This window comes from Cucurbita maxima, unplaced genomic scaffold, assembly GCF_002738345.1.
Source record: "Cucurbita maxima cultivar Rimu unplaced genomic scaffold, Cmax_1.0 Cma_Scf00014, whole genome shotgun sequence".
In the NCBI taxonomy this organism is placed as follows: Eukaryota; Viridiplantae; Streptophyta; class Magnoliopsida; order Cucurbitales; family Cucurbitaceae; genus Cucurbita; species Cucurbita maxima.
Genome location: NW_019272030.1, coordinates 899072 through 921850, shown reverse-complemented (window position 1 = coordinate 921850; position 22779 = coordinate 899072). Strand labels below are relative to the sequence as shown.

General features: G+C 35.6%; 5 protein-coding genes, 1 long non-coding RNA gene and 3 other non-coding genes across 14 annotated transcripts; 1 reads left to right on the top strand and 8 right to left on the bottom strand.

Moving 5' to 3' along the window:
• The first annotated feature begins 2472 nt into the window (after positions 1 to 2472).
• LOC111489697 (protein STRICTOSIDINE SYNTHASE-LIKE 10-like) lies at positions 2473 to 4198 on the top strand. The gene is made up of 4 exons (XM_023138025.1): positions 2473 to 2741; positions 2816 to 3088; positions 3284 to 3473; positions 3709 to 4198. The coding sequence occupies exons 1-4, from the start codon at positions 2476 to 2478 to the stop codon at positions 4066 to 4068; spliced, it is 1089 nt and encodes a 362-aa protein (XP_022993793.1). The 5' UTR covers positions 2473 to 2475; the 3' UTR covers positions 4069 to 4198.
• A 665-nt stretch (positions 4199 to 4863) lies between these two features.
• Positions 4864 to 6560, bottom strand: LOC111489699. Of its 2 annotated transcripts, none has more exons than XM_023138029.1 (2): positions 6453 to 6560; positions 4864 to 5980 (listed from the first exon to the last, which is right to left on the bottom strand). In XM_023138029.1, exon 2 carries the CDS (start codon positions 5971 to 5973, stop codon positions 5170 to 5172), a length of 804 nt encoding a protein of 267 aa, XP_022993797.1. In that variant the 5' UTR covers positions 5974 to 5980; positions 6453 to 6560; the 3' UTR covers positions 4864 to 5169. The 2 variants fall into 2 exon arrangements, with proteins under 2 accessions (XP_022993797.1, XP_022993796.1); XM_023138028.1 differs by having other exon boundaries at positions 4864 to 5992; positions 6453 to 6559.
• A 454-nt stretch (positions 6561 to 7014) lies between these two features.
• LOC111489698 (LAG1 longevity assurance homolog 3-like) lies at positions 7015 to 11737 on the bottom strand. 2 transcript variants are annotated; one of them, XR_002719426.1, is made up of 7 exons: positions 11319 to 11737; positions 9472 to 9701; positions 8537 to 8692; positions 7982 to 8167; positions 7706 to 7890; positions 7476 to 7624; positions 7015 to 7445 (listed from the first exon to the last, which is right to left on the bottom strand). XR_002719426.1 is itself a non-coding variant. In XM_023138026.1 (6 exons), the coding sequence occupies exons 1-6, from the start codon at positions 11454 to 11456 to the stop codon at positions 7593 to 7595; spliced, it is 927 nt and encodes a 308-aa protein (XP_022993794.1). In that variant the 5' UTR covers positions 11457 to 11737; the 3' UTR covers positions 7015 to 7592. The 2 variants fall into 2 exon arrangements, 1 of the variants encoding a protein (XP_022993794.1); XM_023138026.1 differs by having other exon boundaries at positions 7015 to 7624.
• Positions 11738 to 12597: 860 nt separating this feature from the next.
• Positions 12598 to 13261, bottom strand: LOC111489875 (basic leucine zipper 43-like). The gene has a single exon (XM_023138306.1). The coding sequence runs from the start codon at positions 13259 to 13261 to the stop codon at positions 12821 to 12823; it is 441 nt and encodes a 146-aa protein (XP_022994074.1). The 3' UTR covers positions 12598 to 12820.
• A 1774-nt stretch (positions 13262 to 15035) lies between these two features.
• Positions 15036 to 15955, bottom strand: LOC111489878. The gene is made up of 2 exons (XR_002719469.1): positions 15866 to 15955; positions 15036 to 15174 (listed from the first exon to the last, which is right to left on the bottom strand). It is a non-coding gene; the product is annotated as an uncharacterized LOC111489878 (long non-coding RNA).
• A 506-nt stretch (positions 15956 to 16461) lies between these two features.
• LOC111489881 lies at positions 16462 to 16540 on the bottom strand. The gene has a single exon (XR_002719472.1). It is a non-coding gene; the product is annotated as a small nucleolar RNA R160 (small nucleolar RNA).
• A 175-nt stretch (positions 16541 to 16715) lies between these two features.
• LOC111489880 lies at positions 16716 to 16794 on the bottom strand. The gene has a single exon (XR_002719471.1). It is a non-coding gene; the product is annotated as a small nucleolar RNA R160 (small nucleolar RNA).
• Positions 16795 to 17002: 208 nt separating this feature from the next.
• LOC111489882 lies at positions 17003 to 17086 on the bottom strand. Its single transcript, XR_002719473.1, has one exon. It is a non-coding gene; the product is annotated as a small nucleolar RNA R160 (small nucleolar RNA).
• A 1941-nt stretch (positions 17087 to 19027) lies between these two features.
• On the bottom strand, positions 19028 to 22367 carry LOC111489874 (WPP domain-interacting tail-anchored protein 2-like). Of its 4 annotated transcripts, none has more exons than XR_002719455.1 (6): positions 22036 to 22367; positions 21239 to 21744; positions 20011 to 21143; positions 19529 to 19726; positions 19360 to 19402; positions 19028 to 19269 (listed from the first exon to the last, which is right to left on the bottom strand). XR_002719455.1 is itself a non-coding variant. In XM_023138305.1 (5 exons), the coding sequence occupies exons 2-4, from the start codon at positions 21723 to 21725 to the stop codon at positions 19577 to 19579; spliced, it is 1770 nt and encodes a 589-aa protein (XP_022994073.1). In that variant the 5' UTR covers positions 21726 to 21744; positions 22036 to 22367; the 3' UTR covers positions 19028 to 19402; positions 19533 to 19576. The 4 variants fall into 4 exon arrangements, 2 of the variants coding, with proteins under 2 accessions (XP_022994073.1, XP_022994072.1); XR_002719456.1 differs by having other exon boundaries at positions 19028 to 19250; XM_023138305.1 differs by having other exon boundaries at positions 19028 to 19402; positions 19533 to 19726.
• Positions 22368 to 22779: the final 412 nt, after the last annotated feature.

The window sequence follows — 22779 nt, the reverse complement described above, 5'->3', positions numbered from 1 at the left end:
TATGGGATAAACTCGACACAGTAACTATAGACAAGAGAGGGTTCATACTTCAATAGCACTCTGATAGATAGATGTCTGAGATGTCATGATTATAAAGTTGACTCATGGGTTAGTTCTCGATAAGGATGTCCAAGTGAGTAACAAGGCCAACTGCATCTTACGGCTCGACATGTCTTCATAAACCATTGTGAGGCTCAAGAGTTCTCGATTAGCGCTGTACTAAAACGATATATCCCAATAAGCATTATAATACCATAATAAGCTTTTGTTGACATTAATATGCCCTCGACGAACATTATAATGTTCCAAAATGCTATTAAATAACCAACTTAAATCTACCTCTAAATAAAACGGAACATTAATATTTATGATACTCAACGAGCTAAGAATATCTAATTATTATATTTAAAACTTACGTCTCTACACTTGTACATGCGTGCATCATATTATATTTTTAAATTTTCAATAATATTTTTCAATTTCAAAAAAATTTCAAAAATATTTTTTCCATTATTTTTTTATACAGATTTTTTTTTTTTAAACATTTTTACCGTGAGTATTCTATTTAAAACATGCTCGTAATATTAACACCTTTTAACTTTCATAAAAAAAAAATTATTTTTGTCAATATATGAAAGAAAAAATAATTGTCTCTTTTCAATTTAATGGTAATTTTTTTTTTTTTTACTTTCTTCAAGTTTAAGGATAATAATGTTGTCTTTGAAAGTTTACGGGTATTTTTTAAATGTGTTACTAATGATTTCGTTCGTACACAACCGTAAGAATTTTTTTACCGTTTTTATAAATTATAAAATAAAATATTAAAGTTTTTTAATTTAAAAAAAAAAAAAAAAAAAACTAACCGGCAATAGTATTTTTAATTTTTTTTAATTTAAAAATATAATTGAATATATATATATATATATTTATAGAGAATGGAAAGTTGATAGAGTAAACTATAAATATATTTTAATACTGCAACAACAATTCTTCATTAATATATAAATTAATATAATAAAATTCTGATTAAATAAATAATTGACATAAAATTGAATTTAAAATGGAATAAATTAGAAAATCGAAATCAATTTTACCTATAGAGGAATTTTTAATTAACGAAAATAATTACGCAATAAATATCTTAAAGTGTAGAATGATAATGACTCAGTTAAAGTTTAAAACATTGATGTTAACAAAAATGTCGTAATCTTGTCACGTTCAAACAGTCGACTCACTTCTATTTTAAAATAATAAAAAAGGTTTTAGATAATCGAGCAATATATAATAATAATAATTAATTTAAAAGAAAAGGGTAAGTAGAAGTTAGATGGGAGAACACTTAATACAATGCTTTGAACTTTGAATCATCTTCATTAAGAGGTAAGAAGTTGGAAGGTTGGCAGATGGGACTCTTAACGATTTTATTAAGATTCACGAAAAATACATTTTATAAAAGTCTTTGATGACGTTGTTGGATGAAAGTCTCACGTGGACTAGTTTAGGGAATGAATCATGAGAGTTCATACTCAAAGTGGACAATTTCATACCATTGAGGAGATCATGTCGAACAAAGTATTGTGAGTCTCGAAGGCGCATAGTCAAGAAGACTCCAAAAGAAGAAGAAGAAAAAAAGAGTCGAGCGGGCAGAATCCCGTCTCAATCTCCACAAAAATATTAATGAAACAGCCGGGGTAGGGGTAGGGGTAGGTAGGTGGAGAACAAAAATTTCAAATAGGTCCTTAAATGACCTATCTACAATTATGTAGTAAATAATTCATGACCCACGTCTCTTTACAGTTGTAATATTAGAGCATATAATTGGCTTAGTGTCTGTTAAGGATATTTAGTAATAAATTATAGTTTACCATATATATTATATTTGATATTTTATTATAAGGCAAATATCTAATATTTGTCTTATTATCATAGGTATCTTTCCATTTATTGTTATTTTCATTTATTATTATTTCCATATCCTTGTAATTTATTTGATTATAAATAAGATAACTTTCACATCATTTAGGTGTGGTGGATTAATCAAACATTCACAGTGTCAATTCTCATCTCCTATAACTCGAGTTATGCACTATTAAAAAAATGGGTTAATTAGGTATACTCGTCACAACAACGTTGACATGTTTTTATATGCATGTTGTAATGGGTCGGACAGTGATCAAGTCAATGAGTCAATGTCATCATATTTTTGCATTTATTTTTTGATGGGGACGTGTCAATCTAGTTTATTTTGATGTTTTATTTTATATTTACTAAATTGATTTATACTTTAACCTATTTTTTATTCAACTTTAAGTGAGATAACCACTAACCACTAGAAAATCAATTTTTTTTTTTTTTCATATATCCATTTATTGCATAGTTAAAATGTGTAATGTTGCTTTAAATTATATGAAATATTACATAAATCAACCATTTTATATTTTAGTTTGAGATAGAGAGAGAGAGAGAGGGAGGAAAATGGAGTGTGCGGCGGTTTGTTGTAGTCCATTGTTGGTGGCTTTATGGGTGGCGGCGGCGGCGGTGGTGGTGTGTTGGGCTCCATTGTTGGAAGCTAGCATGGAAGCAGAGGAGCTTCCCCTTCCCGGTGGGGTTTTCGGGCCAGAAAGCATTGCCTTCGACTGCCGTGGAGAAGGGCCGTACGCCGGCGTGTCCGACGGCAGAATCCTGAAGTGGAAAGGTCCTGCTTTGGGCTGGACTCTCTTTGCTGTTACCTCGCCCAACAGGTACGCAATATTTTATTTTTATTTTTATTATTTATTTAAAAAAAAAAAAACTAGCCACGTGGAGGAATTTCCAGGGAGGGAAAAGAATGCAATGGGAAGCCGGAAACGGAGCCGGCGTGTGGAAGGCCATTAGGGCTAAAATTCGACCATTCTTTAAGCTCAAGCTGTGAGCTTTACATAGCGGATGCCTATTATGGCCTTTTGGCTGTCGGACCCCATGGCGGCTTGGCTCGTCAACTCGCCTCTTCCGCCCACGGCGTCCCACTCCGCTTCACTAATGCTCTCGATATCGACTCTCAAAACGCCGCCGTTTATTTCACGGATAGCAGCACCTTGTTCCAAAGAAGGTAATTTCTCCTCGTCTTTTTCCGAATATTTTTTGTTTTTTTTTTCTTATAAATTGAATAAAATAAAATATAATGTGTTTGACCATTCTCCAATAACAAGGGAGACCATAATATAAAATAATTGTGAATCATAAATTATGAGACTTTATTTATTATTTTGAAATGATAATAAATATTATTATTTGTTGGGGAAAGGGTTTGGGTGTCATCGATAATGAAAGGAGACAAGTCAGGGAGGCTATTGAAATACGATGTACGTACCAAAAATGTCACCGTATTGCTCAACGGTCTTGCTTTCCCCAATGGCATCGCTTTGAACACCAATTCTTCCTTCCTTCTAATGGCCGAAACTGGTGCTCTTCAGATTTTAAAGTTCTGGTTAAAGGTATGAATATGGTAATTTTATCTCAAACTTGTGTATTTACTAGATTTTTAATACATTTATTTTTAGAAATAAATTACCTGATATTATTCAATATAAAATTGATTTTTGTGGCTAATAGGTGTCTTATGTGAATTTTAAATAAATTAAGTTGTAAAATTAAAAATTTAAGAACACCCGTCACAAATCACATACTACTTTTGCACTTAAATGAGATTTTTCATATTCTTAACAAAAGGGTCCCAAAACTCACACGGTGGAGATATTTGCGGAGCTCGAACGGTTCCCAGACAACATAAAGAGGACTGACAACGGTGACTTTTGGATCGCTATGAACACTGCAAGAGGGAAGCTCGAAGTTCAGACGTGGACAGGGCTTAGCCGGGGAGTGACATTGCAGCACGGCAAGGTGAAGATCCCGTGGATTCGGGGCGATCCAGTGGCGGTGAAGTTGGACGAGATGGGGGCAGTGAAAGGGATGCTTGATGGGGGGGATGGGCAAGCACTGGAGTCGGTGAGTGAGGTTGAAGAAAGTAGAGGGAGGCTGTGGATTGGCTCTGCTGTTAAGCCATACATTGGTTTAATTACCAATGGATAGAACATAGATTACTACTACTATTGAAAAGAAAAGGAATTGTATCAACGTTTGTATCAAGTTCTTCCAAGAAGATTGTGAATTTGGTTTGTAACAAAACCCAACTGGTAAAGGGGTCTATAGTTCAATAAGTGTTTTCATACCATATATGAAAAGTATATATGATTTGGTTTCGTTTTTCTTAGAAAGAAGACCTATAAAAGGTCGTTTGATTAGATGTTTTGTTTAAAATGTCTGACTACAAGACGTCTGATAATGTTTGATATTGCATGGGAACTATTTCATGCCAACTCGAAGAATTTTTATATTCTTTGTAGGTAGCAATCACATGTTCTAATCCATTCCCTCATTTGGAGTCGACTTTGGCAGATTTTAAGAGCTGAGTGGTTTTGTTGTGGTGTTTGAGACCTCGTAAGTTGATGTTGTATACCCTGTCTAGTGTCTACTTCTTGCATAAATTCTCAAATTCTTGCAACATCTACTTGCCTCCACAACACCTCCACAATATGTCCATAGACATTTAAACTTTCATTCTTTAAATCTTGAGTCCCTCGGTGGGACATGGATCTCAATCTACCTCCACATGAAGAAGTAGAAGTTCCCGTTAAATTGAGGAGGCTCCCAAATCCAATATGGATGTGTACGGGAAAAGAGATCCAGCCTGCATTAGGGCAATTGTAAAAGCCCAACTAAAAGAAAGGGTCGCTCCAAAAGAACCGGTCCATGTCGAAATCCTCTCTCTATAGAGAGACACACACACAACTAAAGGATGAAGTCATACCAGGATTGAGCCATTAGTTTAAAATAATAAACAGAGAGCTTTTAGTATTAATAGAATAACTATAATCTCAAGCATGATAACGAGCTGAATGTATCATTGGTACTAGCTAGCTAACAGCCCAACACAGAATTACAAAAACACCTTCCATAGCCTTAGAAAATGGATTTTAAGAAGCAATGGTTGAAAATTCCATTCCCCTCAACTAATGACCTCGTGGGTTACCATCTATTTCAACATTTTCTGGAGCACAGTGAAAAGGAAAGAAGAAACAGTGTGCACCATACAAGGAAATGTATATTAGTAACTCTGACAGCCCAACTCTTTCAGGTGTATAAATCTAGGTCCTTAGTTCGGTTCAGGTACTCATCCCCATTATTACTTTCAGTACAAAATTCTAATGTATGTTGCAATAGCACATTTTGGTGAAGTAAAGATTTGAGCAGAGATATCACCTCACTTCCATATTCTGGCCATGAAACACAGAGGGCTCCCTTGATATTCTTCATCTGACAACGTCCAAGCAAAGCAGCAGCCAAGCCATCTACAACACTTCCTGATGGATAGTAATCCAGGCCCTTTAACATTAGTGAACCGCTATTACCCTCATCTCGACTCTTCTTTCTTTCAGAAGAGGTCTCCAGCTTGAAAGCAAAAGTTTCATCAGGTGAAAGCTTGCCCCGAAAATTTTGGCTCTGAAGACTATCCAAGATCAAAACCCTCTCAGGAATAATTTTATTATCAAGTAGTAGCTTTGCAACAAGGATAGATCTCTCTGCAGGAACAGAAAACTGAACGGAGACGAGGATAATTAGTTCATTATCTTGATCAATGGAGTAAATGTTGCAAGATTTGTCATCAACCGAGGGCTGGATATGGTTTCCAGAGAAGGGAACTTCAGGTAGGATGAGACTTCCAATAAGGGTTTTAGCAGATAAATGATGGAAAAGATGCAGAGAAGGGGAAGAAATGGCAATGACAAGTAGAGAAGGGCGGAGAGGTTCATTAGCCTTAGAGTTTGATAACAAAAGAAATGGGGATGGAAGAGGAGGTGATGGAAGAGCGAAACTGTTAAGATCATCTTGAAAAAACCTTGAAGGAGGGGGAATTTCCGTTAGGACGTCTTCCATTTTGTTCCTGCAAAAAAAACTATGCCATAAAAGTGAATAATCCATTGCAGGCATCGCATCTCCAACAAAGATAACATTCTTGAACTCCTTATTAGATTCATTCAACACAATCACAAAATCCCATTGTCTTTCAACGGAAAATAACAAGCAACTAAACAAACATTCTCAACACAATAAATCTCTCAGATAAACAGATTTCAAAGCTTAAACTAGAGAATCCTCGTACTTCAAAATGAAGCTCCCGAACACGAAAAGTAAGGCGAATCCAGATTCAGAACCAGGTTGTTCCACTTAAATTTTGCAACAATTTGAACTCAATCGCAAATTTCCAGAAGTAAATATGAGTCTAACATAACATTATATATGTTTTTCGCTAAAGTTGGTTACTCACACAGATTAACGAAATGCGAATAAAAAATTAAAGATCTAAATTGACCTACAGGATACAGAGAGGGGGAGGAGAAGACAGAGGAACCAACCGGAAGAGAGACCGTCGACGGAGAAAATCGGTTCTGCAACTGGAAACTGCCGGTGCTTTAAAGCTCTTTAGGTTTCTTTTTGCGGAAGTAAAGAAAAAGCGATGGCCACAACATGTTTATATTTATTTTCTTTCAACTTTTTTAAAGAATCTAATATATATTTTTTATTTTGCTTCCCCAATATATAAAAAATATTTAATAAAAATTTGAAATTATTATTATTTTCCCAAAATACCCCTAAATTTTAATTACAGCTCTAATAAATTCTTATATTTGATATTTTAAAATTAAATATAATAGCCATATTAAAATTTTTAAAAATGATAAAAAATTTACGTCAAAATTACTCGAACTTCATTTAATTTTTATTTCTAAACATTTTTTAATTTTTATTTTGATTTTTGTGTCTAAATAAAATAGAAAATTACATTTTTGTCCCTAAAATTTGTGCCACATCAGTCTCTTAATTTTTCTATTAAAGAACAAACATAAACACGTTTAGTAATCAATCATGGAACAAAAACTGTCTTAGAACGTGTCTGAATCTAAAATTGTAGTATTGTTTGTACAAGAAATTGGGCAGTTTCACATTAATAAACAGAGACAAATACAGCACGAACATAAAATTCAGTTCACTATGAACACAATGGCTGGCTGTTCATCATCCAACTCAATGAATGCTTCAGTAAATGAACAAAGAATATATAATCAAGATTCAAATTCCTCCAACTGCCAACCCTTCTCTTACCTGGAATGTATCGATGAAGCGATACGCGGTTCGTTCGTTCGTTCATTCGATCGTTCATCTACACAACGCCCGAGAAAATTCCCAGACCCAACTATTTGTTTTGGCTAATATCTATCTATCTATCTATCTATCTCATCTGCTGCCCAGAAAACCAACATGGATACTCACTAGCAATCCACAAGTATTAATGAATTTTAAGTTATTGACATTAGAACTAAGAACAGTTTTGATCTAGTTTCTGTAATGGGTTGTTGAAGTCCTAAACTATATAGAATCATAATCACACGCAGCAGATGCCAGTTTCTGTTTCTTGAAGAGTCATCCAAATGGTTTAAGATTTATACCAAACCTTTCATGTATATGACACAATTTTCTGCATCGAATCTTCTTCGTCAATCTTCGTGTTCTTCCTCGCCCTCGGAATCTGCATAGTCGAACAAACGGTGAGCGCGACGAAACAAAAACTCGAGCGAAAAACCTTCACTAATCGTTTATATAATCTTACCTGAACGAACATCTTCACTAATCTGTCCTCTAGATTGGATTTGTTTAACAAGCATTCGGTAAATTAGCACCCACCAATATATGTGAAGAACTAAAAGGCAAAATAGAAGAGTATTGAACACATAATAGTAGATTGGTCCATCAATGGGATGTTCGTCCTTGTTCAATACAAGGAGAACTTCATAGCTGAAATAAAATGGGGAAGAACAATTAGACAACAAGATAATGGATAGCAGCTTGTTCCTCTCAAAAGTTAAATTGATACGAGGTTACAAACCTTGTGCTCCAAAGGATCCAAAATGGATAGTAGATGAGACGTAATAACAACCAAGACAACACAAAGAGTATAAATGCAATGCTAGCTAATGTCTCAGCGCCACTGTATTTGGACATCTTCCCAATCTCAAGAAACACATCATTTGCATCATGAAGTGCGAGAACGACAGAACCAACACGAGCAAATCTACAAGAACGACGTACAATGTAATTAGTCAACTGTCACAATCGCACTTTTCTTGGTAGTGGATTTGGAGGTTGTGCAACACTCACATTCAGCATTGAGTGAATCAAGCCAATTTAGGATCGTGTCACCTACGGTCAGGCAACGTATGCTCAAGCCTTTAGCCCCGAATTGAGAAGAAAATTTAAGAAAACGGGGCATAGAGATTTTGAAAGTTGAAAACAATGTTATATGGTATACAAGCAAAAAGCAACACCACAGCTTAAAGAGCATATAACTTTTCGGGTAGGATTCAAGTCATTAACATAGTAGTAGTACTAGAAATCAGTTAAGATACTTCAAAGCTTTAAAGAAATAAAAGATCGGAAGTACCTAAAAATGTAGGAAAGCACTATGAGAATGAGAGTTGCCACATGGTGGCTCATGGACACTCCAAAGTCTGAACGTCTTGTTTCCCAAAAATTCAAAGCAAATATGGAATACGTATAAAACCCAGCTGCATACATGTATAATCCCTTCAATTTCAACCTGAAACATAAAAGTTCTTATTCATGAAGTGTTCTAAATAATAGATTCTTGGTCAAAACACAACTTTAGTCCTGATACTTTTGCGTAACACTTGGTCATTTTATAATGATTATACGAAAACCTGTTGTACACGTATGAATGTATAATGGTGAACTTAATTGTTGAGGATAATTGGGAGGGAGTCTCATATTGGCTAATTTAGAGAAGCATCATGAGTTTATGAGTAAGGAATACATTTCTGTTGGTATGAGGTCTTTTGGAAAAGCCCAAAGCACAGCCATGTGAGCTTATGCTCAAAGTAGGCAATATTATACCATTGTGGAGAGTCGTGATTCCTAACATGGTATCAGAGTCATGCCCTAAACTTAGCCATGTCAATAGAGTCCTCAAGTGTCGAATAAAGAAGTCGTGAGCCTAGAAGTAGTCAAAAGTGACTCAAGTTTTGAACAAAGGGTGTATTTTGTTCAAGGACTCCAAAGAAAGGAGTTGAGCCTCGATTAAGGGGAGGTTGTTCAATTGCTTCATAGGCCTCAGAGGAGCCTCTACAATGTACTTTGTTCGAGGAGAGGATGGTTGGGAGGGAGTCTCACAGTGGCTAATTTAGGGAATGATCATGGGTTTATAAGTAAAGAATACATCTCTATTGATATGAGGCCTTTTGGAGAAGCCTAAAACAAAGTCATGAGAGCCTCTGCTCAAAGGAGACAATATCATACTATTATGGTTAGACACTCCACCAAGAAAGAAAAAATAAGAGATATCAACACTGGAGAACTTACTTAGCTCGTTGGTCAGGCCAGACCTGATTTCCTGGTCCAACCCAAAAATGCTTGGTGCTAGTAAACCAAGGCTCATTATATGTAACAGATAGAGCCAACAGCTCTGCAGAAAGAAAGTAAACACATTTCCAGGCTGACTCCTTGAATTTTTTTATCTTCTTCCGTTTCTCATCTGTATTCACATCCTTCAGCTGATACCCTTTTCCAAATATCAATCTTCTTCCCACTTTCTGTAAGATAAGTTTGTGCCATACAATGTTAGGAGCTGCAGAACACGGAAATTTTTAAAAGAAAGGGAGAGATGCAAACAAGAAAAGAGCATTCTCATCTACATAACATTGATCGAATGCAAAGATTAAAAAGGAGAAGGTAAGTCATGAAAAGTCTCCCATGTGCTTGAAATTTCACAAAGTGGATCCCCATGAATAACGCATCGAGTTAGTGAATTTCACACAGTTGGGTGACCTATAAAATTTTCAGTTGAACTGCAACCGAGAACAGAACCACAAACACTTCACGTATCTCCAAAAAGCATCAAATTCTCGCGAAGTTGGCATCTCCAAAAAGTACAAGCACATGATCTAACAAGAAGGTATTTGAATCAAAGCAGGCAACAACAAGAAATATAACAAAACGATCCCGCCTCGGTTGGAGAGGAGAACGAAGCATTTTTTATAAGGGTGTAGAAACTTCTTCCTAGCGGACGCATTTTAAAAACCTTGAGAGGAACCCGAAAGGGAAAGTCGAAAGAGAACAATATCTGCTAGTGGTGGACTTGGGTTCTTACAAATGGTATTAGAGTTACACCGGGCGATGTGCCAGCGAGGAGGCCGAGTCCTGAAAGGGGTGGACACGAGGCGGTGTGCCAGCAAGGACGTTGTCCTCGAAGGAGGGTGAGTTGTGAGATCCCACATCGGTTGGGAAGGAGAAGAGAACGTTGGGCCCCGAAGGAGGGTGGATTATGAGATCCCACATCGGTTGGGAAGGAGAACGAAACATTCTTTATAAGGGTGTAAAAACCTCTCCCTAGCAAACACATTTTAAAACCCTTGTGGGAAAGTTCGAAAGGAAAAGTCGACAATATTTACTAGCGGTGGACGAGCGATTATAACGTTGAAATTGGCGAGACCTCTATTGAGCCCAAAATACATATTTTCTAGCCAAAAAACACATGAGACTCACTCTCAGTTCAACACGGAGGAGTCATAGACACTAACAACGCCGGTTGGCACTGCTTTCTGACAAACAGGAATGACGGCTTTCTAACACATTCCAAACAGCTTTGACGAAACATTAGACAACACTAAAGAATTGGGTGTATCATTCAGCTGTTACAATCAAGAGCTCACAGAAAAGGAAAAAAAAAAAACAAAACAACAACAAATATCAAAGCTATTGGTACAAAAATGGTCAAAGACAAACGAAAAAAATGGTCAGCAATGCATGGCCAATTACTTCATAACAGATGTGGCACAAAGAGAACCCAAATAATAAATTACTGCAGCCTGTTATGAATCCAAACTAACCAAGACTGACACCACATTTAATAGACACTACGAGTAACATATATAACCAAAACCTTGCCGTTTTCGGCCATCCCCAACACATTACCTAAACTAAAACAGGACTTTCATTCCAATTAATCAAGAAACGGATTGAAACCCAAATATCACTATGCAACCAGATGCCAAGATGAGCAAAACAGAATCATTCAATGAACAGAACATGAGTCAACGGTCAATTAAATCTCAATTCAATCATCGAAATCAGCTAAACCAATGATTAAACAAAACCCCAATCCAAAGATTGAAAGATACAAAAGCGAAGAGGGGGAGAAAAGGGAATACCTCAAAGACAAATCTGTCGAGAAAAAACCGAACCGTGGGAAAGAGAAGCGCAAAAAGGGGAAGAAAAGAGAAATCCTGATAAGAAGGGAAAGATTCATGCTCCCAATCGATTGAACTGAATGAATCAATGAAACCCATCTGAGATTTTGGGTTTTTTGATCGAGTGGAGAAGAAAGAAGACGGTGAACGGATCGAAAATCAAGAGAATGACCCGTCTCTTTCTCTCTCTCTCTCGCTCGCTTCCCACGGAGTTGTGTTGTTGTTGTGCGTTGGCAGAGATTTCATTCGGCCATGAGCGACGAGAGTTGTAGGGTGTGGTGTGGTGGGTCAACCCTCGTGCTGGCCGAAGTGCTCTTTTTCAATTTTGATTGGATCAAAACTTTCTTAAACTGTCAATTCCTTTCTAAGATTATGAACCTCATTTTACCCACCTTTTTCTAGCTATAACCATCCATTATTGTACCAATGTTTAGAGGTTGTCTTTGTCTACTTAGCTATCTTTCAAATAGACAACTAGTCTAAGAATAGTTGGATGCTTATACTAATGAATCCTTCCAGCATAGTTTAGTTTAATTGTAATGATATGTGTCATATCTACTTAGCTATTATCCATTATTTAGTTCGAATGATTTATTTAATTTTTTTAATAAAAGTAAAACGTTTGAGAGTTATTTTCAAATATTTTAATAAAAATAAAAATATTCTCGAATTTAGATTAATTCACGCATTAAAAATGTAGCAACTAGAAATCGAATGGTATCAATAACGATAGAGAGCCGAAAGGACTCCCAATCCCTGATAATCAAGCTACTACTTAGGTACCCAGCTTGGAATTAGGATTTGGGGCAATTGGGCACTTTTTGCTTGCAAAAGGGAGTACCATTGGAGGGTGAAAGAAGAATCAAAGCGCGATTTGTGTTAGAATCTTCAATTGGAATATGTTCTCTGTTTCGATTTTGTAGAATCCAAAATGAAGATTTGAGGACTGCGATAATCTTCGCTAAACCAAATTGAAGCAAGCAAGGAATTTGATGCTCAGGTAAAAAAGAACAAATCATTCGAGTTCAATTGCAGATGGGTCTGTCTAGATGGCTGTTTTTTCACGTTTTTGTCTCGATTTTTATCTAGTTTTGTAGATATTTTGTCTAATTGGTTCTTATTTTTCTATGCTCTTGGAAAGTACACTTGTTTTTCAGTGCACATGTTACAGAACTCTGGTTTCATTAATCTATTGAATAGTGTCCACAAGGTGTTTGACAAAAGTCCCCTGAGAAAACCAAGGTGTTTGTTGATCTGATTTTGGAAGTCTGTTGGCTAAATTTTGTTATTTCTTCAATTTATAACGCTGAGTACTGGGTAGAGGCTTATTACAAGCATGCTAAGACAGACATAAACTGGAAGGACTGTGAGAGGAAATAGCTATGATCTTAGTGAAACAGGGGAAGGGAACTTCTCTACTCGTTAGATTGGCTTGAGAATTCAGCTATGAAATCAAAGGTATTTCATGGGGCTTCCTCCAGATCTCTCAAGGGAGTTGTGTAAGGACTGCACATTTGAATGTCAGCGATCATCCGACGAAAATCCGAGGCTTCTTCTTTGAGCTTGACATTCTCTTGAAGAAGCTGCTGTTGGAATTCTGTCAACTGATTCAACTTCTTCATAAGACTATGATTCTCTGTACGAAGACGAACCACCAGGGACCAAAGTTCATCAAGATGCTTCTGTTTCCTCATCCGCGACCTTCGCGCTGACTCCCTGTTCGATATCATTCTCCTTTGCTTCCTCTCATCGATGACGAACCCAGGTATCTGGTTCTGATCATCACCATCATCAGAAATGGAAGTTGAACTAACAGAAATATAAGACGACAATCCATTGATATTGTGGTTTTGGATCATGCCATAGTTTCCAGGAGCTGGAAAGTGGGCTCCAGAGATTTCCATACTCAAATTATAAGCAATCTGAAGGGACTTACAAGGAGATTGCTAAGCTGATAGGGAAGCAGAAGGCATAGGATAAAGAGGTCTTATAGGAAGAAAACAAAGAGAAAGAGCTTCAAATTATTGAAAATGACATCACCAAAATGCGATGTGCATATTCTTTTTCACCCCACCATGATTTGCATCCTTAGAAAATTCATCAGAAAAGTGGTGTATCACTTAAAATATTGGATGTGGCATGGATATGGTTTGTTCTGCATTTTATAAATGCTTCAAGAACGCACTTCTATCAAACAAGTATATTTTATCAAGGGAATGAAGGGTTGTATATTGTGGATAATCACTTGATCATATCACTCCTACTTTTCTTTTAGCCATTAGTTGAGCCTCATGGGAATCTAGTTGACATAATTTTTGATAAATTGGCCGCAGATAGCAGACTTGAAAGAGGATTATAAGTCTAATTTGATATTATTCAAATGAGCCAAACTTCAAAACAAAAGGGCTTTTACAAAAACAGGAAACAAAGGCATTCTAATCTCGGCAAAGCTCGCAGAGCTTTGCCGAGAACGAGTGAGTGATACAATCCCCAAATCAGCAGAAGCAGAGCAGAAGCCATGGAAGCCAGAGAATACAAGGCACAAAATGTAGCTAAGTTGTGCCTTTGAGGGACCAAAAGAGCACTCAAAGCACCTGAAAAGGCAAAGAAAATTGAGATAACAAAGGCATCAATGGTAGAGGAGGGAAGATCATGGAAGATCACATTCCCCGCTGCACTGCCTGCAAATAACACAAGGATTGTGAGACTGTTCCAAGACAGAAACAAAATTGATTGTAAGATTACTGTTGGAGGTGTGAAAGTGGAGAGTTTGGTCACTGCAAATTGGTCTGATAATCTCATTTCCTTCCTTTCTTCTAGTTTGCATGCCATTCGTAGAGGAAAAGTAGGGAAATAGTGAAGTTCTCAAGAGATTGTTGCTGTTTTTCTTCACTTTGAGAAACCCTTCTGCTTTATAGTGATGAAAGAAGTTCTCAAGAAAGTAAGTTTCTTGGAAATTATATGAAGGGATTGAAAATTGTTCAGAAAGTTCAAGAAACAAGACAAAAGAAGAGATAGAACTTCTTGAACAAGTAGTGATGAAAGAAGGTCCCTCCACAATTTCTAAGCAGATATAACTGAATTTCCTTAAATAATATATATATATATATATAGATATAGATATAGATATTCAAAACAAATTGTAGTAGAATCACATATACTACCATTGAGAGTAGGAGAAAGCTTCCAATTTTTTGTTTTTGTTTTCCAATGGCTTCAACTTCACACCACACCTGTTTAAATATGAATGCCCTTTCTTCCTTGGTCCACACAATCAAGCAAAGATGCTATGAAATCATCTGTTTCCCCACCCCAGGAGATTGTTTACCAATTTGGAGGGCAAGGGAACAGAGGCTTGAGCCAGACAAAGGGCATTCCAATGTTGGGAAGGCAAATATTGAGCTTACTTTTCAAGCACTTCTAGCCATGTTCATCAGCTCACCAAGCTCATCTCCTCCACTTTTGACACTCCTTTTTGGAACTACTATGTTCATCAGCTTTTTACTTTCATTTGCTGGTATTCTCCTTCAAAATGCCTTCCCAAAAGCTGCACGTTTGTTCGAAAAGCTCGGAGCGCTTTTTGCCGCAATTGGTGTGTCCATCATTGCAAGCTTTCTTCTTATGCATCAGAACTATGCTTGGATCAGTTGTTTAGCATGTGTCTTCTCCTTGATTGTCTTTGGTCTTTCATACAACTGACTTCTTTCTTTTTAGTATCCACCATCCATTTCTTTTAGATCGATGGTTTAGTGCAGTCTCTGAAGGCTCTTTTCTTCAGCCTCTTCCATAGCCTTTTTCTCTTCAGCCTCATCGATGGCTGCATCAAGAATAACGGGCTCTCTTTATATGTTTCCTTTTTTTTTTGGAAAACATGTTGCTAATGCTTGGTAACTTGAACCGTTTGATTTGGATTTTGTCTTGTTTTACTATTGTTAAAGCTTGGCTTAGTAGAGCTTCATCATTTTGATACTCAATATGTTTTCCAGAGCAATTTAGTCTTGATATGAAGTGTTTATAGCAATTAAGTTTATGTTGTGAAATGTTAAATGATTTAGTTCGTCTAATAATTTTATTGGTTTATTTGAAAACAGCGAAGAACTATATGGTGAAACTTGATAAATTTGATGGACTAGTTTAAAATGAAGAAGCTTGATGATTTCATTATTGGTATTTTCTATTAATTTGAAGCTTGATTTTTAGGCATGCCAAGAAGGGGAAGGAAAAGGCAGCTTCTTGGAAATAATGCCAAACCTCTTCCCAAGCTTTTCAACGGTCAATCTTTTTGGACAATTTCAACTCAAAATTTAAAATCATTTACTTTTTGCATTGGTTTTTTCGGCATTGGTTTGTACATGAATGTGTGAGTTATACCAATTACTCAGTAAATAATAGATCACTAAAAATCTGAGTAAGACAAAACTTGAGAACCGAAAGTTCATCTCTAAATTCTAGAATAATCAATTGGAACATAAAAAGGGAAAACAATTGAGTATTGAGCAAAACTTTACATATTCTCAATGGCATGAACTCCACAAGAAACCTCCCTAGAGACAGGAAATCAACTCCACAAGGATCTTAGCAATCGGCAGTTTTACCTGGGGAGTCAGATTGCCTGCCAATTTACGTCAAAATGCAGAGGCCTTCTTCACCAGCCAAAATCCCTCAGCTTGAGAACTCATTTCTTGGTCCAACTTTCAGGGCACTTACAGCCTTGATTCTCAGCAACTTGTCCTCTTCATCTCCACCATTTCCTATGGTTCTTTTCGAGCCTACTATGTTGATTGGCTTTGCAGTATGAAGAAAGAAATTCTCAGAGATAAGAAAATAAAATGAGAGTTTCATTATGCCCTCTCCAGTTCTGCCTCAGCCACTTCATGCAAATTACTGAGGCAACAATTAGAGAACCAAAGGAGAGATATTAATGTCGCACAATGCTCGTATGGCCTGAGATACAAGTTCTCTCCAGACCATGAATTTTAGTGCTACCAGTATTGCTTATTTACCCTAAATAATTTGAAGGCCTCCCCCAATAGATATTCAACTTACCCCATTAAACTAGACACCAAGATTATATCTAATATGATAGAAAAAAGCAAAACAGCAAGGCAATCAGCGAACTTTGAAGACCATAATGATATAAGTTCCACATCAATTTCAGATAACAAAGTTCTCATCATTTTGCCTTGCTTCTCTCACAGAAAATTTAACAATCAATAATAATCATAAAAAAGGAAGCTACTCCAATTATTGAGTACACCTAGAGGCTCAAATCATACCTGCATCGATATTCACTTATCCTCGAAGAACACCAAAATCACATTTTACGCATCAATTCAAATTCAGAAAAGATCAGACAACAACAATCAGAGAACTTTGAAGACCATGATGATATAAGTTCCACATCAGTTTCAGATAACAAAGTTTTCATCATTTTGCCTTGCTTCTCTTACAGCAAATTTATCAACCAATAATAATCATAAAAAAAAAAAGTAACTCCAATTATTGAGTATACCTTCTTGTAGAGGCGCAAATCATACCTGCATCGATTCACTTATCCTAGAAGAATACCAAAATCAAAATTTCCACATCAATTCAAACTCAGAATAGATGGCAACAAAATGTTACGTCAAAAGACATCAGGAAACAACAATCAGAGAACTTTGAAGGCATTACATTATATGAGTTACGCACATCATATGTTCACCTCAAAAAAGCTTCATCATCTTGAATGGCCATTTTACATTCTTTATACAAAAAATGAGACTGAAATAAGAGAAAAATTCACATTCTGAACGAGTATACGATTGATTGTTTCTTTGGCCAAACAGGGTTGAGCGGGAGAAAATCTTCCCCAAAACCATAGATGTAAAGGCCAAAAATGAATGTAGCACCGCAAGTATACCCTTTTCTCGATTTTCCTTGCAACTAAACTCGGAGAAGCAAGGGGCTGCTTGGTGCATCAGATCAAATCATGCAGGAAAATGAAAGCAAAACAAGAAAAATCAAATTCTTATACCAATTGCTAAGTAACACGTTGCTGACCAGAGAATCGATTTGAAGGAGATGGCTCTCGAGAGAAGCCAATGGCCAAAGCTCCATTTTAGGTTACGCTGATTGTGAACCAACCTATCGGGTTTTATACAAAGTGTTTGCTGGATTAGGGTTTTGTCCTCATTCCTTGTTTCTCCGAAATCTGGGGACCCTACGAAATAAATAGAATTTAAATTCCATTGGGTTACAATTATTTATTTATTTATTTATTTATTACGTTTTAATTTATAAAATTTTAAGATTAAAAAGGATAAAATTTACTAGTTAATCATAATTAAATACAGATTTAAATTCTCATAACCAACTCCTTATACTCAAAATATATATATATATATATATATATATATATATATATATATATATATATATATAACATTATTTAGTTAAATTATACAAAATAGACTTCTAAAATTTCTTTTTTTACTTTATAACTTTAAAATGGGTTCCAAATAACATATATTAAATTAATCTTTGAATTTTTTAAAACTAAAACATGATGGAATTAATATGAAGTCGATGGGTAAAAATTATGTGTATAATGTTATGGAAGATTGAAATCATTTATATAATTTTGATAGAAATAATTTATATAATTATTTTTACATATACGTTGTAACACCAATTTATGTGAATAAGGTTCTAAATAAAGTCTCGTATGTCTTTCGATTTTTACATGTTAATAGTCGAATTGATTTTAGTTTCTTAACGAAAATCTCATTTTAGTTTCTTAACGAAAATCTCTTTATTATTATTATTATAATAAATTTCGATGTTTAAAAAGTAAAAATAAATATTTTCAAGGTCATTGAAACCTACCTCAAAATCAAATGGTATTCGGTATAATCTAATCAACATAATTTTAATGCATTTAGAAAAAACATAACTTTGTTAAAACATAATTTTAATGCACTGGTTTCAATTTTATTTTAATCCATACTTCAAATTGTCCAAATCTAGTTTCTATACAAGATCAATTTTATGGAAATTGGTTAAATAATAATGACATTTAAATAAATTAATAACATGGATAATGATGATGAAAAGAAAAACAATTACTAAATTTAGATAATTAAAAATGCAAAGACTAAAATAGAATAAATCCAACCTACTAAATTTTTCTTCTGTTTTTTAGATTAATTATAATAGCTTCACCGAATTTGTGTCGATTTATCTATCTGGATAATGGCAGCCGTAGATCAAAAAATGATAAGGGAAACAAGAGATGGAATAATGGTTAGTCCAAATAATTATTTAAAAAATAATAATAATAAATAAAAGTTGATTGAATACTCCATAGTATTGCAAAAGGATTGAAATGCATCTCTATACTCCAAAAACAATCGAATCTAAATCCTACTTGAAACTTTACTTCTTAAACAATTATTCGTAAAACACGATATTTTTATTTTATTTTTTTAATGCATAGTTTTACGTTCAACTTGACAACTATAGACCTATGTTACAAACAAACAAAAATAGAAAGAAAAAAGAGTAAGTCAGCTCAAATGACAACACTTTTACTACGGAGACCAATTAAAAATCAAATTCCAATGTGATTAGATCGAAACTAAATATCTATATATCTATATATCTCTATAATATATATATATATATACACATGCCCAAATACAATAAATTATATTCACATGTGAGCAATGAAGACAAATCCCACACAACCTCACCATAAGTTCTCAAAGAAACCACCACAACCTAAAACAAATGTATTTGACAACAATAATGGAGTTACCTTAGGCTCTCTCCCAACTTTTTTTTTTCTTCTTTTGGATCCAAAGGCCATGAAAATCTCAACCACAAAAAACCAGAGAATGGGGAAGACTCTGGCTAGAAGGATACAATGATACTGAAATAAGTAATGATAAAAGTGACAAAATAAAAATATTAATACACACGAAATTCTCACCATTTTAAGTTATGGATACGGAAGAAGTACCTTCAGCCCAGCAGTTGGGTGTGGCTTCAGGTCCTTTAGTAATCTGATACCATGAAAAATAAAAGGTTGTAAAGTTAGAAGCTTGGTGATGAGCAGAGTGTTGGCTGTTGTGTATAATCATCAAGAAATTCGATCAGCTCAATTCAACGCGATTTACAAGAAAGAGTACCTGCCTCTTGACCTTTCTGCAAAGACTCCATACAAGATTCCTTACACATCATTGAGCCAGTATATTTACATCTTTCATTGGAGCTGACCGTTGCTCCTCGTCGTACTCTCCTCTGTCACGTGTTACTACAGATGCGCCATTTTTTACATTTTTCAATCTCTCTATTAAAGCTTTGTTATCATTTGTCAAGATGGATAGCTGCAGAAGAAAATTTGAGAATTATTCATCTATTAGAGTATGAATCTATACGTATCTACATATGAAAACAGAAGGTTTTTAAAAAAATGGGTAAAAAAATTCTAACCAAAACTGATGTATTCGAGATAATTTTATCTGTTCATCAGGACCAAGCTTTAATATCATGATAAATCAAAACTTGCTTCCAATTATTTGAAGTTACTCAAATGCATGAGATTGAAAAATCCAAATAGGTGTGTAGCTAGCCAAATTTATAATGATCTGACGATTTTGAAAAATAATACCTGACTCTGAATGCGATCCCTTTCGACAGCTAGTTGGAGCACCATGTCCATGATAAACTTGGTACTCAGGTTAATTTCGTTTGCATTCGTAAATTTTGCACTCCTGGCTTGATCCAACGCTTTCTCCAAGAACTCGATTCGAGCCTTGAGGGAAGCAAGTTCTTTATTGAGTTCAAAGTTGGTTTCAGACAAGATAATGCAATGCTCCTCTGCACTATCAGTCTTACTTTCAGCTTTGGAAACTTTGGATTTAAGTTCTTCAATTAGAGTTTCCATGTCCCATATTGCAGAATATAACATGTTTTGTTGCTCCTGACTTGCTTCTGATGATGATTTTGCATGCTGCAATTGAATCTCTAGTTCCCTCAACTGTTTTTCAAGTGAACCAACCTTTTTCTCTTTGTTGCTTGCACTATCTTTCAGAAAACTTACCTCTTCAGTAAGTTCTAAGTTCGTCTCTTGCAGCTGTGTGAGCTTGGCTTCAACATTCTCTGCTCTATTTTCTGATATGCAGATGCTTTCTTTCAGTGACTCAATAAGATTTTCCATTTCAATAAGCTGATCTTGACTTGCTTCATTTGAGTCATATACACTTTTCAGGTCAAGCTTAGATTCTTTAAGCTGCTCCTCAAGAGACTTCACTTCTTCCCTCAATTTATCTAGCTCAGCATTCTTGGCAATTAGATCAGCGTTCCTTTTCTCGAGCTTCTGTATCGACACTTCTTTTGCTTTAAGCTGCTCCATCCAATCTTGAAATTTAGCTTTGATCTCGTTTTCGCGTTGAAATGAACCATGTAGATTGAATTGGACGAGCTGGAGGCGGCCAACTAATTCCTTTGAAATCCCCATGAGAATCTCAACACTATTATCGGCCTCTAGAAACCTACCCCAAACGACTTCTGCAGCCTCTTCCATTCTCAAAGTAACCTGTTCGGTGTAGTGTAGCTTCAATCTAAGCTCCTCTTCTCGTTGCTTCGATTCTGACAACTTCTTCTCGAGATCTAGCTCCCTTGCAAGTGATTTTTCTAGCATCCTTAGAATATGTCTTTGTTGTTCAGTTATTGGATTTGATTTCCCATTAATGTTGAGAACTTGATCATTTTGGGACGACATCACAGGATCCTCCAATCTCCCTGTCACAAAGGCAGAGTAATCAGAATTGCAAAATAGTTAGTTCTACATTGTCTAAGGTTACTAACAACTCAATGAAAAGAAAAAAAACACGAACAATTTCCACTGCTTAAAACCATTCTCTGCAATTTGGCTAACTGCATCTTCACTTCTAAAATCTGCTGTCGGGATTGAACGATCGATCTTTCAGAATCATTCAATTTCTCTTCTACTACATTGAAAACTTCACTTGATTGTCTACAAGAAGATATCATTCCACGGGAATCAACTATTTCCGCTTCGAGTGAATCCATGTTACTGTCCAGCTCTCTTACCTCAGAGTCCAAAAAGCCAGACAAGAAATCAAATGCCAACACCTTCTCAAACAAATCATCTGGGATAGAATCATTCTCCAGATCCACTCCCTCAAAATCATTCTCCTGAGCCATTAGACACATTAAAAGCACATGAAGATTCGTCAACTTCTCCGAGGAATACGCCAAGTTCAATTCCAGTTTGGTCAAAGTTTTCATGCTACTCTCCAGTTCTTGCATTTCAAGTCCTTGATATTCTTGATTGCAAGCATTCTCATCCATCATCCCCATAGCTCAATCTTACTAAAACCTGGTAAATTGGAAAGCATCACAAATAGTACTATAACCATAAATTTCTTACACTTATTTAGCCATTTTAAGACCTGTAATTCCAGAAACGATTCGAAAACACGAAAGTCATAGCAAGCAAGACCGAAAACCTAATTGAGGAACAAAATCTAATGCAATCAACCAAATAGCCTAAGAGAATCAATCCAGTGGAAACAAAAGGAGTACTGCATTGAGAACAAAATCCAGCAGATACAAAATTACGCCCAAATCGAATGAGAAACCAAAATTTTCGGGAGAAAAAGCAACATACCTTGAAGAACAAGCCGGATTCGTCGTGTGTTGTCAGTCTGATAGACAAAAAAAACGAAGATCTCTCAGCAGAACTTAACAACCATCGGTTTCCATTTCAGCCGTCAGAATCAACCATTGGCGAGTCAAAATCGCTAACGTGAACCGCGAGAGTATACATCAGCATTCAGCCAGGCTCAAAGGAACCGATCAAGGATGCATCGTTGATTCTGGCCTGGATTGGCGCACGATAGCTTGATTTACTGTTGAGAAGTGAATGATTGCGAGCCATAAAGATGAACACGTGAAGCCAAAGCTCCAAAGGCTGAGTTACTTTTTTGTGGCCTTTGTGAAAATACAACTGCAGATCAACAAGTCTGACATTGAAGTTAACCAAAATTGGGATTTGAATAATATTTAAATATTTATGCGTAAATTCGTAAGGAAAAAAAAAATACTAACACGATTAACTGAGTTGAGTTTGTTTGAATTTAAGGTCTATTCGAACCTAACTCTCTCTTATCAATGATTAGAGGTTTAAATGCTCGATTCAAGTTATAAGTTTAGTCGTTTAGATTTAGGGTCAATCCGAACATAACTCAACTAGATAAAAATACTCTCGGACAGGAGATTAGAGGTTTAAATGCTCGATTCAATTTATAAGTTTAGTTATTTAGATCTAGGGTCAACTTGAACATAACTCAACTATATGAAATATATACTCTCGAACAAAAATCACAAGTTTAAATGCTTGATTAAATTTATA

Bases quoted from the DNA above. Each gene is read 5' to 3' on its own strand.
- LOC111489697 (XM_023138025.1), top strand. From the start codon at position 2,476: ATGGAGTGTGCGGCGGTTTGTTGTAGTCCATTGTTGGTGGCTTTATGG. The intron at 2,742-2,815 runs GTACGCAATATT...AGGAATTTCCAG, and splicing joins GCTGTTACCTCGCCCAACAG to GGAGGGAAAAGAATGCAATG. The intron at 3,089-3,283 runs GTAATTTCTCCT...TGTTGGGGAAAG, and splicing joins AGCACCTTGTTCCAAAGAAG to GGTTTGGGTGTCATCGATAA.
- LOC111489699 (XM_023138029.1), bottom strand. From the start codon at position 5,973: ATGGAAGACGTCCTAACGGAAATTCCCCCTCCTTCAAGGTTTTTTCAA.
- LOC111489698 (XM_023138026.1), bottom strand. From the start codon at position 11,456: ATGGGTTTCATTGATTCATTCAGTTCAATCGATTGGGAGCATGAATCT. The intron at 8,693-9,471 runs GTAAGTTCTCCA...TTTATGTTTCAG, and splicing joins TGGCCTGACCAACGAGCTAA to GTTGAAATTGAAGGGATTAT. The intron at 7,625-7,705 runs GTAAGATTATAT...TCGACTATGCAG, and splicing joins TAGTGAAGATGTTCGTTCAG to ATTCCGAGGGCGAGGAAGAA.
- LOC111489875 (XM_023138306.1), bottom strand. From the start codon at position 13,261: ATGGAAATCTCTGGAGCCCACTTTCCAGCTCCTGGAAACTATGGCATG.
- LOC111489874 (XM_023138305.1), bottom strand. From the start codon at position 21,725: ATGGGGATGATGGATGAGAATGCTTGCAATCAAGAATATCAAGGACTT. The intron at 21,144-21,238 runs GTTCGTGTTTTT...CCTTTGTGACAG, and splicing joins GGTTTTAAGCAGTGGAAATT to GGAGATTGGAGGATCCTGTG. The intron at 19,727-20,010 runs GTATTATTTTTC...TTTCTTCTGCAG, and splicing joins GGGATCGCATTCAGAGTCAG to CTATCCATCTTGACAAATGA.